Here is a 16,679-nt window from a genome sequence, read left to right as displayed (position 1 = left end):
AGTGAATGCTTAGCCTCTTGACAGTATAAACTATTTAGAAGAACTCAGAGATAACATTCTTCATTACAACCAAAGGCAGCCCTCTTAAAAGGTACCTTTCTCAAATACTCCCGCATGCTTGAATCATTTCCAATACACACTTCTGTGTAAGTTAATGAAGACTATCTCAGTGTATTTCACTCGTAAGACAATAGTTTGAACTTCCTCATCTCAGTCTCAGAGATCAAATAATTACAGACCAAGGCCTTTTAAACATGAAACCTACAGGCCTTCCCAACCAGAGAAAGATCAAGTCTTCTTTAGAATCAAAAGAACATATATATATATATATATATATTTATAACTTTTTGTTATATAATTTTGAAGGCCCAATGTGGAGAATCAGAAACTATAACTAAAACTTGCTACTTTCCCCTGCTCTCAAACAAAAAAGCACATAAAGATGAGCACTGAAAAATCACTGAACAGTGACACCTCCCCAGGTCTTCCCAAGCCAGATTACACCAAGTCTGCAAAGACATTAGAAAACTCCAGTTCTGCTTCTCTGCCCTACTATCCCAAGAATACGGGAGTCGTGTACCTACCTGTGTACAGGTCAGTGTCTGTATATTCATCCACCTTTTTATGCTGCAGGATGTAGTCGGAGACCTTGGTCCCAATAGCTGGCTGAACATCTACCCACTCCAAGGAGACCACGGTACTGGAGGGCTCCACAGTTGGGGACAGCCGCAGTCTACAGGGGGTGAAAGAGAGAATTGCTTGTTTGCCAGCCAGCACCAGCTGGGTTCCACAAGAGTCTGCATGTGTCAAGTTGAAGCACAGGTTTTAACCTTGGTTCATATCCTCATCACACCCACCAACAACAACTTGCACGGCCTTAACTAAGTTATTTTGCCTCTAATGGCCTCTGTTCCCTCATCCACAAAATGGGAATACAAAGAGTCACCTTCCAAGATCACCGTGGAATTTGGTAAATTTATCCATGTACACAATATGTGCTCAATGGAAGTTGAACGTTTTCCATTTATTTAAACTAAACTCTCCTGGTGCTTCAGTTGATTAAATTGGCAGTTCCTTCAAATACAGCAGCTTTCCATGTTTTTAATATTCTCTTTAGCACCCCAATGTATCAGCAAGCTGTTTAATATCCTTAAGTCAATACTCTCTCTAAAGGAGCAACAGTCCTGGAGTAAATCCTTTTGTAAAACAAGAAAAAAAAAAAAAAACAGAATGATTGAAGACTAGAACTGGAATGCTTTTAGAGATAATGAAGTTTAATTCCTTCATTTCACAAAACAGAGAAAGACCCAGAAGAGGGACATGGTTTTCACACAAGCACACAGCAAGTGAGCTGAGGACAGGGTCATGATGGTAATGTTGCTCATCCCAGTCTCAGGTTCCTTTTTCCTCTCCACTCTGCACTTTGCCTTCCAAGACCATCTTGCCTTGCGGTGTGAGTCTTGTCTCCCGACAGAGGTGTGTCACAGGACTCTGCTTCCAATATTGGCTCTTCCCCACCTCTCTTAAACTCCTCACATCCCTTCTCTGTTTAATCACACTCCTCCTACAAAGATGGCTTTCCTTTACTCCCTCAAATGGTGACTGTCCTAGGGCCTTCACATGTGCTGTTCCTTCTGCCTGAAATATGATTCTCACCACTTGTTGCCTGGCTGACTCCCGCCATATTCCAGGCTTTCTTCATAGAGATTTCCCTGATGATTCTCCCACTTTCCAACAAAATAACTCCCCATTATTCTCCCTTATTAGCATCTCTTTGGTTTACTTTCATATTTGTCTTACTTAAAATTTTAAACTGCCTCTTACTTTCCTGTTTAGTGGAGGCATCTATCTCCTCCACTAAACTGTCCATTCCTTAAGTGTGTGGAACTGTGCCTGTCTTGTTCATTGATTTATTTTCCAGTGCCTAATTCATAGCAGGTGTTCAAATTATTTGCTGAATAAATGAAAAAAAAAAATTGAAGTTCCTTAGAAGAGGTTCTACACTTTCTTTATCTGTTATTAGTCCTAGGCTCCAACATAGCTCCTGATGGACAACTGCCCAGTAAACCTTTGCTGAATGGATGAATAAAAGAAGGGATGATGGGCTGAGTGGCATCCTTTAAAATAGCACACACTGCAATATCAGCAGTTGTCATGTTTCTATTCTGCCAAAGCTCCCTTCGTTCTTAAAAAAGAAAAAAGTAGGCCACAGGGACTTCAGGGATCTGGTCAGACACCATGGGAACAGAAGCAAGTCATGGCCTGTGCTGGCAAGATAGGAGTGTGAGTTTATGAAAAGGGGCCGTACATACGTACACCGGCTGGGGAAGAGGGCTGCAGCTGGGGAGCCCACTGGCATCAAAGGCGCTGAGGTCACACCTGCACCAGTCGTCGACCACATCCCCTTTCCCTGAGCACCAGTAGGAACTCATCAGGGCACTCTTGAAGGCCTGGAATAAAACAGGACAGAATAGACAATGAGGACAATGGCAGAGAGGTTGTGAGTAAAGGTGCTTATGGCCTTGCTGATAGCCAGTCCAGGCTTTAGAGCAGCCCTCCTAGGCACAGAACAGCATCTCCTGCCTAAATGCCTAACACTCTACTACCAGGTTCTCCCATCCTGGACGTCATCCCTAGAAGGATCATTAAGAAACAAAAGTAAGAGCATCCACTGAGAACTTACCCTGGGCCTGGTACTCTACCTATAATAACTTACTTCATTTCACAACAATCCCAATATTATGACTATGATTATGATTATTATCACCTCCCATTTTACAAATTGGAAAACCAAGGACACAGAAAGTAAGTAACGTGCCTGAGGTTCACAGCTAGTAAGTGATTGTTGGAGCTGGGATTCAATCCTAGGCAATCTGACTCCAGAGGCTGCCATCTCAAAGACCCACCTACACTGCCTCTGTAGAAGACTGAGGTTTCCCAAGCTTTGGGAAGTCTAATGTCCTTGTTCTAGCTCCTGATCACCTTCCCAAGCTCATCTCTCCCCACTCTTCTGACCTTTGCGCAGTGTCTTCCATTCTCATGCATCTGCTAAGATTTCCACCAATGGCAAAGTCTTGTTTATGTAAAGTGTGCTTTAAATTGGGAGAGAGCAAACTGTTTCTGTAAAGCATCAGATAGAAAGTCCTTTAAGCTTTACAACCAGGTGGTCTTTGCCTTGATTACTTAATGTTGCTTTTGTAGCACAGGAATGGTACAAAGTAGCATAAACAATACTTCAAATGAATGCATAAGGTTGTGTTCCTATAAAACTTTATTTACAAAGACAGATTGGGTCTGAGGGCCATCGTTTGCTCTCAGTGACAAGGTTCTATGTAATTGCAATGTGCTTCGTTGTCTTTTTTTTTTTCTTAAACACATTCTGTCCTCTGGCTGGAATATTCCCCCCCCTTGCATTCCAATTCACTCTTTTGGTCTGAAATGAAACGTTTCTTTCTCTGGGAACCCCTGCCTGACTTCCTCAGCCTGGAATCATGTTTCTCTTCCAGACACCATAACACACTACATAAAACCTACTATCACACAGAATCAGACAATTAAGTTGGCAAACTTCTCCTAAAAGAAATGTCACATGCCTCGTTGCTGAATATCACTGTGGTCACCTTCAAAGTGCTCCCCTTAGGAAGCTGTGCACCAGTAACACCAAGGGTGCCTAGTCCACCCTTCAAAGCCATGTTGGAACTCTTTCTCTGGAATGGCCATGAGAACTGTCATCATATGAAGTCTGACAATTAAGTTCACAAACTCCTCCTAGACAGTGTTTGGAAGGATAGGTTAGGTGCTTGCATCCGTGCATAGCTTCTCAAGGGTTGTACTTCCGAGGTGACTGAAACTATGAGCAGATATTCAGATATTCACCAATGAGGTATATAGCACTTTTTCTGGGATGAGTTTGTGAACTTAGTGGTCTAACCTTGCATCTCCTTGCCTGTCTCATGCAACAGATACTGATCCTATCAAGGGCAAAGGCTAGGCCTTATTCACATGAGTACTCATATAAGACCTAGCACAGTTACTCCGTCAATATTTAGTAAATACATGAATGGGCACGGAAAAGGTGATCGTTAGTATTTGACGGTAAAGAGAATTTGGAAGGCCCTTCTTCCATTCAGTTGTGAACGGACTCAGGTTTTTACCTTCTACTTCCTTCCCCTCGCTGAGGCTCAGGTGTGGAAGATCCCTTCAATAAGTGATTGCTTGACGCCGACACTGATACGTCAAGGCCTGGAGGATTCAGAATGGATGACAGCTCTCTTTAAAACTTAAGGCCTCCAGAGAATGTTAATCTCTTATTCTCTTGCCAGACGTGTGCTTGGCTAGTTCTATGTCTATTTCTTTTTCTTTTCTTTTATATTTTTTACTTTCTGTGTGCTTTTTATTTGTTTTTCTGTGTGCTTTTTAAAGAAAAGTTGCACACTGCCTATAACCGATAATACCTGAAAACACCAAAGTCACTTTTTCTCACCTGCATTGTTCAAAAGACTCAAGTTCAGCATGTTTGTGTAAAGTGGGTCTGCGGTCTCCCTCCTTACTGACCCAGAACACAGATGTGGAAGAAGGTGTCTATCAAGAATGTTATTGTGTAAGTCTCCATCACGTTTCTCCCAGGGACTTTGACAAGAAAACTCCAATTATTTGTGTCCTAAGTTCTTATCCACATTTTCTTCCAGGATGATCTCTGAAACTGCCAAGTGTATGCCGTCTCTGTTCAGCCACGCAGAGCAATGGGATAAACATCAAGTAGGATTACCAAATCCAGGTCATAAAAATACAGGTGCTGAGGCATATTTAAATTTCAGACAATATATTTTTAGTGTAAGTATATTCCATGGAATACTTGCATATAAAGGTTAGTAAGAGCACAGTTCCTACCAGGTGCCAGATCCTCTGCTGAGAACAAATGTCCCTTCTCTAACCAGCACCAGAGGGAGGCACTCTCCTGAGAACAGAATCCAGATGGGCCAGCATGAGGTCATGCCCACTGTCAGTCCTTTTCTCCTGCTCTTTGCAGGTTCCCCCTTAGTGAAATTAACGTGCACAACTGCTCATAACTTCAGATTCTGTAACCTCTCCAGCTAGGACTTAATTACCATAACGGTGAAATTCAGGGTCAGGGGCAAAAGTGACACAGATGGGAAGATTGCAGTGGACTCCAGCAATGCGAAGAGAGAGAACATCATGTTTTGTGTGTGCACTTCTATTTTTTGGGGTGTGTGTGTGTGTGTGTGTGTGTGTATGGGTGTGTGGTTTTTGTGATCAATTGGAACTTAAGCTCATGGAAAAGAAAACAGGAAATCTCTCTGTACTCTGTGAGTTACACCATCCAGGCAATTCTTGGGAAGATATCCTGCCTGTACGTCTCTGCATCCACTGGCTCTTTCCCCAGATCCAGAGAAACAGAATGGGGACTGGTGTGATGGCCAGGCAAGTCCTGGCTAGAGCACAAACATACCCTGATAAAAGGCCGACATCAAACGGGCAGCCTTCGCGAGGTGGCAGGAGCCAGCGCCGTGTCAGCACGGCATCAGTCTCTCCTTACGTCGGCAGTCCTTGCAACACTCCATGCAGAGTCCAATTAGATCCCAGGGGAGGAGGATCATAGAACGTTCCAGCTGCACAGAGCTCTGTAAATCATCTAATCTAATCCCATTCATGGACACAGATACATTCATGGCCCAGAGAGGCTGGCTGGCTGCACCAAGGTGACAGAGCAACTTCATGATGAAATTACTCTATTTCTCCATCTGATGCTCAAAACTGCCCTTTGAGATGGGTGTCCTGCCCCTGTGCAAGCACGGAGGAGAAGGGAGGGGCTTAACCCGAAGTCTGTTTGAATCCTAGCACCAGTGACTTCAGTAGGTCACACAGGAACAATAAATGCCAAGATTTCATCCAAAATATCCTGTCCAGCTGCTCTGCTTGGGTCACATGCTTGTGTGTGTGCATGTGTATGCCTGTGCTCTTTGTGTGTGTGTATCTGTGGGTGTTTTCAGGGAAAATGAAACCTTACACTGGAGGCATTGTTGACTCCTGGCTTTTGAGTAAGTAGAGGGACCTAAGAAACAAACACTGTACTCAAGACAAGGGCAACATTTGCACGGCCATTGGTTTTCATAACAAACAAGGTTTACATTTCCACAACTTATAATTGCTTCCAACTTCTGGCTAATGAGTTACCAAACCAAGCTGGGCAAGAGGAGAAAACAATCACAGAAACGTTAAGCAATCAAAACAAACTAGGATTTATTTCTGATTCCATTGTTACTTTCCTATTTGAACTTGCAGAAGTGATTCCTCTTTCTAAATCTCAATTTCTTTATCTGCAAAATAGGGGCCAGAAGACATGTTTTCAAAGGTTTAATTAAATTCCATAAACATTCACTGAACTTCCTCCTCCATCCCATGAGCTGTCTAGAAACTAAGGAAGGGGATGAATGAAACCCAGTTGCCAACTTCAGAGGACGTGTGGTTTAATTTGAAAACAAATACAAACAATTACAACTACCATGCTTCAAATGCTACGAAGTGACACGCACAGGAGGCTGTGGGGGTACAAAGGAAGGGGTGCTTCAGCTCTAAAAATTATGATAATGTCTCAGGAATCTTAAACTCTTAAGCAGATACTCTGCTTGTGATTAAGATATTTAGAAATACCTACACGGAAGTCACTAAGAACATGAATTAAATTCCATACTCAAAATTTCTAATGACTATATGGTTTTTTTGTTGTTGTTTGTTTGTTTTTTGAGACAGAGTCTCACTATGTCACCCTGGGTAGAGTTCACAGCAACCTCAAACTCTTAGGCTTAAGCGATTCTCTTGCCTCAGCCTCCCAAGTAGCTGGAACTACAGGTGCCCACCACAATGCCGGGCTATTTTTTGGTTGTAGTTGTCATTGTTGTTTGGCAGGCCTGAGCTGGATACCAACCCGCCAGCTCCAGTGTATGTGGCTGGTGCCCTTCTCGCTTGAGCTACAGACACCGAGCCATGACTATATGTTTTATACTCAAAATTAATCTCATGTGCTGATGCCAAGTCAATTATGTTTGATACTAAGACGTTTCTGGTCTGTGTGACTCCAAAAAGATGCTCTGAAGCCCTCATCAAAGGCTGATGGATTTTATCTCATGGTACTAATACGCTTGGTCATGTGGCTAACCAACCTCACACCAAATGAGGAAGGAAAAAGCTTTCTAGAGACAAAACAATCTATTATCTTTTCACCCACTGGCTTCATGTTAGAGCAAAATACACTATCAGGCATGTGGCATGTCAGTCAATATTAGTTGAATTAAATTAAAAGTTCATATGCTGAATGCAACAAAATAATAAATATTGATAAGAGCAAACAAAGCATGTGTGCAGGTTTGTGATCCTCTTCTTTCCCAAGATTACTTGTATCTCCCACATCAATTTGGTGCCTCCAGCCCAAAATTGAGGATCAATCTGGGCTCCTTCCTCCACCTCGTATGTGCCTAATACCAGCTCCCTGTTCTGTATCCGCTCTGCCTCCCTGGCCCAGGGTAACAATGCTATTCTACTGGCAGATGCCCCTGGGCTGGTCTCCCAGCTCCAAAGACACTTTCCTTCAGCACATCTCTCATAGTTTTCTAAAACATCCCAGCCTATTCCATGCTCTCACTTAGACCCCTTCAAAAGTTGCACCACCTTCTGGAACCTTTGAAAGCCTCCTCTGTAAATTATCTAACATTCAACATCTTTATTCTTCAGCTTACAGCTCTTCTCCCGTCTCTGTGATCCAGCACACCTGCCTCCTCATGCCAGGGCATTATTTCACGCCCACCAGCCTATTCCCATGCTGGGCCTTTGGTCCAAAACGTCCTTTCCACACTTGTTCCTCCTTGCTGAACTCCAGAAAATGTTCCCTGCCCACCAGCAGCTGGCCATATGTGGAGAGATTTTGGTCTGTCTCTTCTTCTTTCATTTTTGTACATTTCACATTTCCATGCAATTTGCTTATTTATATGTTCTTCTTGCCTTTGAGACTGTGAACTCCTCAAGGCCATATATCTGATCCATCTCTGTGTGAATGGACACATAAATCCCCCAAATATGTTTGCAATACCGTAGGTATGGAATAAGATTCTCTGCCATGGATCAAACATGTATACTCGCTATCGTCCAGCAAGACATGACAGAAATGCAACTGGTCACCATAAAGAGACGAAATCCCCTGAAGCCAATGAAAGGGGGTTGGGTTGGGCTGTAATAGTAGAGTCCCTTTTGGAGACAACTGTCATTACTACTTGGAGGACAGAGGGTTGATAGCTTTTTTGCCCCGAAGTGCTTGAAGGTATAAAATAGGAAGCAACTAGGATCCTACAGAGAGATGAGAGATAGGGACAAAGACTGATTGTCCCAGCTCTATTAGAAGATTAATTGTTGAGCCCATGCTGATGATATGTTTAGCTGGCCAACAGAACATAAGAAATTTTGAAGAGAATAGCATAGCAGTGTCTGCACAGAAGCAGAAATAGAGGTTTCTTGCCCAGTTTGGACCTCGGAGACAGGATCTAGTTGGGCCATTTGCCTTTCCAGTCATCAGAACACCTCCTTGGAGTGGCCTCAAGATAGTCCAATCACTCATTTCCCTGGTAACTACAGGAAATAGAGAACAGAGGCCATGAGCCCCCATACACTGGAAATGGAATAGGACATGCCCATGTGGTCTGACAGTGAGATTTATTGGTCACTCTGCCATAAATCAATGACAGTATAAATAAGCAGCATGTGTGAGAACACACTTAAGGAGGAAAGTGGTCATGTTAACTGACTTTACTCTCCCCATACCCAAAGGAAGCAGGAAGACCAGTGTGGTGAGTCATCTCAAATGTTGCCTGGAGAAGCAGCACCTACAGAGTAGCTGAAAAGTGGGAGTAGAAATCTTCCGCTACATACACGTTCCAGAAGCTAGAGGGCTCTGAAGTACATCTAAGCATACTCATTGGTAGGGTACCCTGGAATTTGATATCTAGAAGGGTCCTGGGAAGGGGTCCTACACTTCTATGTAGGAGGCTCAAAGAGGAAAAACAGTCACCATACCAGGTAACCTACTTTAGGTGTTGGGTTGAGGGCATCAACCTCTTTTGAATGGAACCCATGCAACAGCACTTGCTGTGTGGTAGACACTCTCATATATGTTATGCCATCCAATCATGTCAATAACCTTAGGTGGTAGAATTTGCTGTCACCATCCCCATTTTCCAGATGAAGAAACTGATGTCTATAGGGTAAAATCATCTGTTCAAGGTCATTCAGCTAAAAAGCAGCACACATCAGGTCATACAACCCTGACACCCATGCTCCCAGCCACTGCAATCATGAGCAATGTTCTCATTCAACTAGAAGACATTCATAAGAATGCATGACATTTATGGAGAGTTTACTACAAGCCGGGCACCATTCTAACTTCTTTACATGTATTACTTTTCACAAAATCCTACGTACTTTAAATACATTAACTCATTAAATTTTTCCCCAACAACCTGTGAGGTGGGAACAGTTATTATATCCAATTTACTTTTGTTTCCAAAGTCATATAGCTAGCAAATGTCATAGCCAGGATTTGCACCCAAGGAGATTCGGCTCCAGGAAGGAAACCTGTCTTTGAAATTTAAAGCCTCCGAATAAACACTAGGATGGAGACAATCCATTTTGTAAAAATGTTATTTACACTTTGATCCCACCCACCTTTAGCACACATTGGAAGTTTTCACTGTACAGATAGGAATTGACCAAGGAAAACAGCATATAAAGTTGCCATTTTTGTAAGTGAAATTTCGGTAATTTCATATGGTTCAATGTAATGGAAGCCACAAGAATGAATAAAATCTCACAGAAAAAAAGAGTCTAGAATATGAAAAAAAAGTAAGAGCCAAAGACAGGAGAGACCCAAAGAAGCCCAGCATTTCCTGTCTATGGTGCTGTGTGATCTCAGGACGTCTTTTCGCCTCTCAGAGCTGGTCATGTGTTAATTTCTTCAAGTTGGACGTTCAGATCACAGCATCGCTGTTTCTTTCTTTCTTTTTCTTTTTTTTTACCTGCACTCACATATTTATTGCAGCACTATTCACAATAGCTAAGATTTGGAATCAATTTAAGTGTCCTTTTTTTTTTTTTTTTTTTTTTGCTTCCAAGAAAGAGCCTCAAGCTATTGCCCTGGGTAGAGTGCTATGGCAACACAGCTCACAGCAACCTCCAACTCCTGGGCTTAAATGATTCTCTTGCCTCAGCCTCCCCAACAGCTGGAACTACAGGTGCCTGCCATATGCTCGGCTATTTCTTGGTTGTAGTTGTTAATGTTTGGCAGGCCCGGGCCAGATTCGTACCTGCCAGCTCTGGTGTATGTGGCTGGCGCCTTAGCCGCTTAAGCTACAGGCGTCACCCAGTGTCCATTTTTTTTTATTAACTCATAAACACATAGATTGTGTATATATTAATTCATTTATGGGGTACAATGTGCTGATTTTATATACAATTTAGAATGCTTACATCAAAGTGGTTAATATACCCTTCATCTCATTTACTTAATTATTGTGTTAAGACATTTATACTCTACACTTAATAGATTAGACATGTAACCTTGCAATATGTACCATAGGTGTAGTCCCACCGTTTACCCACCCTCTATCAAACCTCCTTCCTCCCCTCCCATCCCCTTTCTCTTCCCTCTTTCATCTTGGGCTATAGTTGTGATTTATCTTTCATATGAAAGTATAAGTAATTGTAAATTGGTTTAATAATAGCAATGCTGTTTCTAATCTTTTTTTTTTTTTTTTTTTTTTTTGATTTAGGCTCAAATTTTGCTTTTCTTCAAACCTGGCCATGATTTTTCCACTTTCCCATTCCCTTTAAAACTTCCCATCCTATATTAACTGACTAGAATTAACTGCCAGCAGGCAAAATTATCAACACAGTGAAAGGATCAGTGGTTGCTAGGGATTAGGGGGAAGGGGTGATGAATAGGTAGGGCACAGAATATTTTTAGGGCAGTGAAAATTCTCTGCATGATATAATAATCTTGGATATATGTCATTGTACATGTGTCAAAACCCATAAAATGCACACCACCAGTAGGGAACTCTAATATAAATACTGGACTTGGGGTGATAATGACGTGTCAATGCAGGTTCAGTGATTATAACAAATGCACCACCCTCGTGGGGATGTTGATCATCGGGGAAGCTAACAGTGTATGTGGGTAGTGAGCGTATGGGAACTTTGTGTACTCTCTGCTCAATTCTGCTGAAAACCCATAACTGCTCTAGAAACAGTCTACTTGATTTCCTGCCAGCTAACATCCTCTATGCAGAGGAGGTCACACACATCATGAACATACCACTGATAGCTTTTAAAGAAAGAGAGGAGTGGGCCGGGGACAGTGGCTCACGCCTATAATCCCAGCACTCGGGGACGCCAAGGCAGGCAGATCGCCTGAATTCATGAGTTAGAGACCAGCCTAAGCTAGAGTGAGACCCCATCTCTAAAAGTAGCTAGTGTTGTGGCAGGCGCCTATGGTCCCAGCTACTCGGGAGACTTGAGGCAAGAGAATTGATTGAGCCCAGGAGTCTGAAGTTGCTATGACGCCAAGCACTCTACCAGGGGCGATAAACTGAGACTGTCTCAAAAAACAAAAAAACAAAAAAGAAAGAGAGAGAGAGGAGTGGGATGAGGAGAATAGACACTTATCAAGCATCCCCTTATTCTAACAGGGAGCTCCTGTTATACTCCCAACAATGTATAGAGCAGCAAGCAGCTCTTACTAGTCCCAGTAATTCTTACAGACGATCAAGTGAAAGGTTGAAGATGCCCAAGGTCAGCCAGGTAGGACACAGTAGGGGCATAATATCTACTTTGGACAAGCTTTGCTCCCGACCTATGGCTCAGATTCCCCCATACAGTGAAGAAATACCAAGTGGCAAGGACCCATTTCCTATATAAGAAATTGTGAAGCTCAATCTATGGCTCTATAAATCACAGGAATGACACCTAATTTCCCCTGTCAGGTTAAGCTTCACTTTTCAAGCCATTCTCTGAACAATGAGAGCCAAACAGAACATCTCCTCAATCTGGGTGACAGAAAGAAGACATTGAGCACCCACCAAAGCCCCTGTTGCCATGTTTACCTCTACTAATGAAAAAATATTAGAGAAATAAATATACAACCCACTGAGATGCTCCTGCATGAGGCTCTGGCACCTGCCTGTTTCCCAAGATATACAGAGACAAGATGACAAGGTTTTATGATACTCAGGCAGGAAGCGATTTCTCATGTCAGTTATTACCATATTTCAGCTTCCATCCATTTCAAGGACAGAATGAAGTACTAGGTATTAAGGCATTAAAAATAACAGTGAGCAGGGCCGCGCCTTTGGCTCAGTGGGTAGAGCGCTGGCCCCATACACCGAGGGTGGTGGGTTCAACTGGCCCCGGCCAGTTTTTTGCAACAAAAAAATTGCCAGACATTGTGGTGGGCATCTGTAGTCCCAGCTACTCTGGAGGCTGAGGCAAGAGAATCACCTAAGGCCAGGAGTTGGAGGTTGTTGTGAGCTGTGATGCCACAGCACTCTACCAAGGGCAATAATTGAGACTCTATCTCTACAAAAATAAATAAATAAATAAATAAATAACAGTGAGCATTTTTTGAACATGTCTATATGCCAGAGATGGTACTTAGTGTTTGACATACAGGGAGTCATGTAATCGCATAGCAGTGACACAAATTGGGTACTCCTATTGTTCCCATTTTATAGAGGATGAGATTGAGGCCCAAGGTAGTTTCTGTTCTTTCCTAAGTCACATTACTAGTATTTAGCAGAACAAAATACAAACCCATTTTTCTCAAATTTGAAAACCTAAATGTTTAACTATTATGAGCTAATTCAAATACTACATACGTTAGGCTTTGTTGTCTCCATGTAATCTTTGAAAATGTTGAAATTTTTAAAAATTCAAGAATGCATCTTCATTTTACACTGAAGGCTGTGTCTCCTTGATTAATTAAAACAAAGTGGGGAGAGAGAGAGGAAGTGAGGGAGGGAGAAAGAGATAAAATGTTTGAAGCTCCTGTAATCGGGTGACTTGACTCAAAAAAAATCTAAGAATTGGGCGGCACCTGTAGCTCAGTGGGTAGGGTGCTGGCCACATACACTAAGGTTGGCGGGTTTGAACCAGGCCCAGGCCAGCTAAAACAACAATGACAACTGCAACGACAAAAAAATAGCTGGGCGTTGTGGTGGGTGCCTGTAGTCCCAGCTACTTGGGAGGCTGAGGCAAGAGAATCGTTTGAGCCCAAGAGTTTGAGGTTGCTATGAGCTGTGAAGCCAGGGTACTCTACCCAAGATGACAGCTTGAGACTCTCCGAAAAAAACAAACAAACCATTAGGATTAGAAAGACCGGTCTGATTCCAAAGACACAATCTTTTTCTCTGTTCTGGGTTTTTTTCCTAAATACTGAGGACAGATAGTACGTGACATATTCTCAAGAGGACGTGGGGTGACCTATTCACCTTGTTTTGATCAGTCTCAAGTCCTTATTGGCTAAACAACATTCCACAGTATGTTTCTTTGGACATGAGTTCAATAGGATATTCACTGACTCTGAGTTCAACAAAATTGAGGTGATGAAGTGGAGGTTATTTCTGGGATCAAACACATTTGGAAAAGAACAGATTGAACAAGACCAGATAGACTGGGTGGCGCCTGTGGCTCAGTAAGTAGGGCGCTGGCCCCATATGCCGAGGGTGGTGGGTACAAACCCAGCCCCGGCCAAACTGCAACAAAAAAATAGCTGGGTGTTATGGCTGGCACTTGTGGTCCCAGCTACTCGGGAGGCTGAGGCAAGGGAATTGCCTAAGCCCAGGAGCTGGAGGTTGCTGTGAGCTGTGACAACACAGCACTCTACCAAGGGCGACAAAGTGAGACTCTGTCTCTAAAAAAAAAAAAAAAAAAAGATAGATTGACATTGGTCTGGACATGAATTATCTTGGATAATAGAGGAAGCAAAAGAAAGCAAAGGAAACAAAGGCAAAAACAGATGAATGGGATTTTATCAAATTAAAAAGCTTCTGTCTTGGAAAGGAAAACTTCAACAGTGAATGAAAATCTATAGAATGGGGGAAAATATTTGTAACTATGCCTCTGACAAGGGATTAATACCCAGAGTATATGAGAAACTCAAACAACGCAAAAGCAAAAAAGAAAAAAAAAATATTCTCCCTAATAATCCAATTAATTCATGGGCAAAGACCTGAATAGGTATTTCTTAAAAGAAGTCATACAAATGGCCAACAGGTATATTTAAAAAAATGCTTAACCTCACTAATCATAGGTGAACGCAAACCAAAACCACAATGAGATGTAACTTCACCCCAATTAGAATGACTATTATCAAAAGATAAAAAATAAAAAGTATTGACATAGAAGTGCAGAAAGGGGAATTCCTGTGCACTGTTGGTGGGAATGTAAATTAGTACAGCCATTATGGAAAACAGTATGAAAATTCTTTCAAAAAATGAAAATACAACTACCTTATGATCCAATAATCCCACTACTGGGTATATATCCAAAGAACATGATATGAAGTGATGTAAGCCAAACACAGAAAGACAAATGCCACAGGCTGTCGCTCATATGAAATCTAAAGAAGCTGATCTCATAGAAGTAGCGTGTGTGTGGTTACCAGAGGCTGGGGAAGTGGGAAAAGAGAGGGAAGAAGGAGAAATCAGTCAGCGGGTACAAAGTTACATTTAGGTAGAAGGAACAAATTCTGGTGTTCTCCTGTGCAGTAGGGCAACTATGGTTAACAACCTTGTACTGAGTATTTCAAAAGAGCAGGAAGAGAGGATTTTGAATCTTCTTACCACAAAGAAATGATAACTCTGTAAGATAATAAACTACATATCCTAATGTAATTTTTTACTAAATGTAAGACATGTATTGAAAAATCATACCCTATCCCATAATATGTACAATTATTATACGTTGATTAAAAACAAAATTTTAGAAAAAGAGAAAAGAAGCATTGCTCTACATAGGACATTTAGAGCCATTAATATGCTAATTGTCACTGAGAAAGGAACGTACCGTATGTGTACATAGAACTCTCTTTTCCTCTGCGTGACATCTAGGGGTCCAGCACTCCACTGAGTTTCCGCCAGGTTATGCTAATCTAGGTCCTAGGCTGACTCTACCAGCCAACGGCTGCCCAGGAAAGAGAGTACAACCTTAGCCAAGTTAGTCTTCTCTGAGCCTCGGTTATCTTACCTATAAAATTAGGGTACTGACACTCTTATTTCTGAGGCCTGGAACTTCTGGTACCAACATGGGTGCAAGAAACATGTGTAACTCTGGCTTTCAAACCAGGGCGAGGCTGCCCTGATTACCTCAACCCACAAGGACTCTGGCCTCCATGGCCATGAATTCTGTCATATCCCACTCAACTACCATAAGTCATTTTGATGCCTGTGTGCTGATGTCAGGACCCCCAAATCTCTAGCCTCTGCTTCTCCCTTCAACATCACCAATGACCACCACCCTATCCACGCCCTGTGCTCCAGCCATGCTTTTTCACCTCCACCCTTCACCTGCTATTCCCATCCCTGAGACACTCTTCCTCCGTCTAATAACATGCCCCACTGTTCATCCATCAACTCCCTACTTAAAGCCTACCTTTCTCAGGCAGCATACCCTAACCCCCTGAAGCTGGAATAGGCCCCTTCCTTTTCCCATTTTTTAATCAAATTATTTTTAGCTTGTAGCTTGATAAAATTCCATTTGTCTATTTTTGCTCTTGTTGCCTGTGCTTTTAAGGATTTACCTAAAAATGATCTGCCCAGACCAATGACCTGAAGCATTTCACTGTTTTCTTCTAGTAGCTGCATAGTGTGAAGTTTTAGATTTAAGTCTTTAATGTATTTTGATTTGATTTTTGTATATGGTAATAGACAAGGGTCTAGCATCACTTTTCTGCATATGGTTACACAGAGATTTTATCAGATTTTTCCCGGCATCATTCATTGAAAAGACTCCCCCTTCCTCAATGTATGTTTTTGGTGCCTTTGTCAAAAACGAGTAGACTATAAATGTAAGAATTTATGTCTGGTTTCTCTCTTATGTTCCATTGACCCACATGTCTGTTTTTACGCCAGTATCATGGTTTTAGATATGATGCCTATTTTGAAGTCAGGCAGTCTGATGCCTCAAGATTTTTTCTCCTTGCACAGGACTATATTGGCTATTCAGAGTCTTAGGTACTTCCATATAAATTTTAGGATTTTTTTCTATTTCTGTGAAAATGTCATTGATATTTTGATAAGGATGCACTGAATCTGTAGATTGCTTTGGTATATGAAAAAATGCTTAACATCACTAAGCATTAGGGAAATGCAAAATGCAAATCAAAAACATAATATCAACTTGCCCCAGTTAAAATGACTTTTATCAAAAAGGCAAAAAAAGAATGGATACTGGTGAGCATGAGGAGAACAGGAAACACTCATCTATCAACACTGTTGGGAACTGGTGGGAACATAAATTAGTGTAATTTATAGAATTGTGGAATCTATGGCTAGGAAATCAGAGTACTAAAAAGATATCTGGTTAATCTCTGCTCCTGGATCCACTAATAATAATATCTGCAC

The 16,679-nt window shown here is 41.9% G+C and overlaps 1 protein-coding gene across 4 annotated transcripts in view; it reads right to left on the bottom strand.

Annotated features, from left to right (window-relative positions):
- The window catches only part of ASTN2 (astrotactin 2), a 990,319-nt gene that overhangs the window by 168,401 nt on the left and 805,239 nt on the right, over positions 1-16,679 (bottom strand). For 3 of the 4 annotated variants that reach the window (XM_053566512.1, XM_053566522.1, XM_053566529.1), the window contains 2 exons: positions 2,317-2,450; positions 585-733 (listed from right to left, as the gene is read on the bottom strand). In XM_053566512.1, coding sequence (XP_053422487.1) covers positions 585-733; positions 2,317-2,450 — 283 coding nt within the window. Of the gene's footprint in view, positions 1-584; positions 734-2,312; positions 2,451-16,679 lie in introns of all 4 variants that reach the window. The other variant, XM_053566534.1, reaches the window with a different exon arrangement.

This window comes from Nycticebus coucang, chromosome 2, assembly GCF_027406575.1.
Source record: "Nycticebus coucang isolate mNycCou1 chromosome 2, mNycCou1.pri, whole genome shotgun sequence".
Classification (NCBI taxonomy): Eukaryota; Metazoa; Chordata; class Mammalia; order Primates; family Lorisidae; genus Nycticebus; species Nycticebus coucang.
This window is presented reverse-complemented; position numbering and strand designations above follow the sequence as displayed.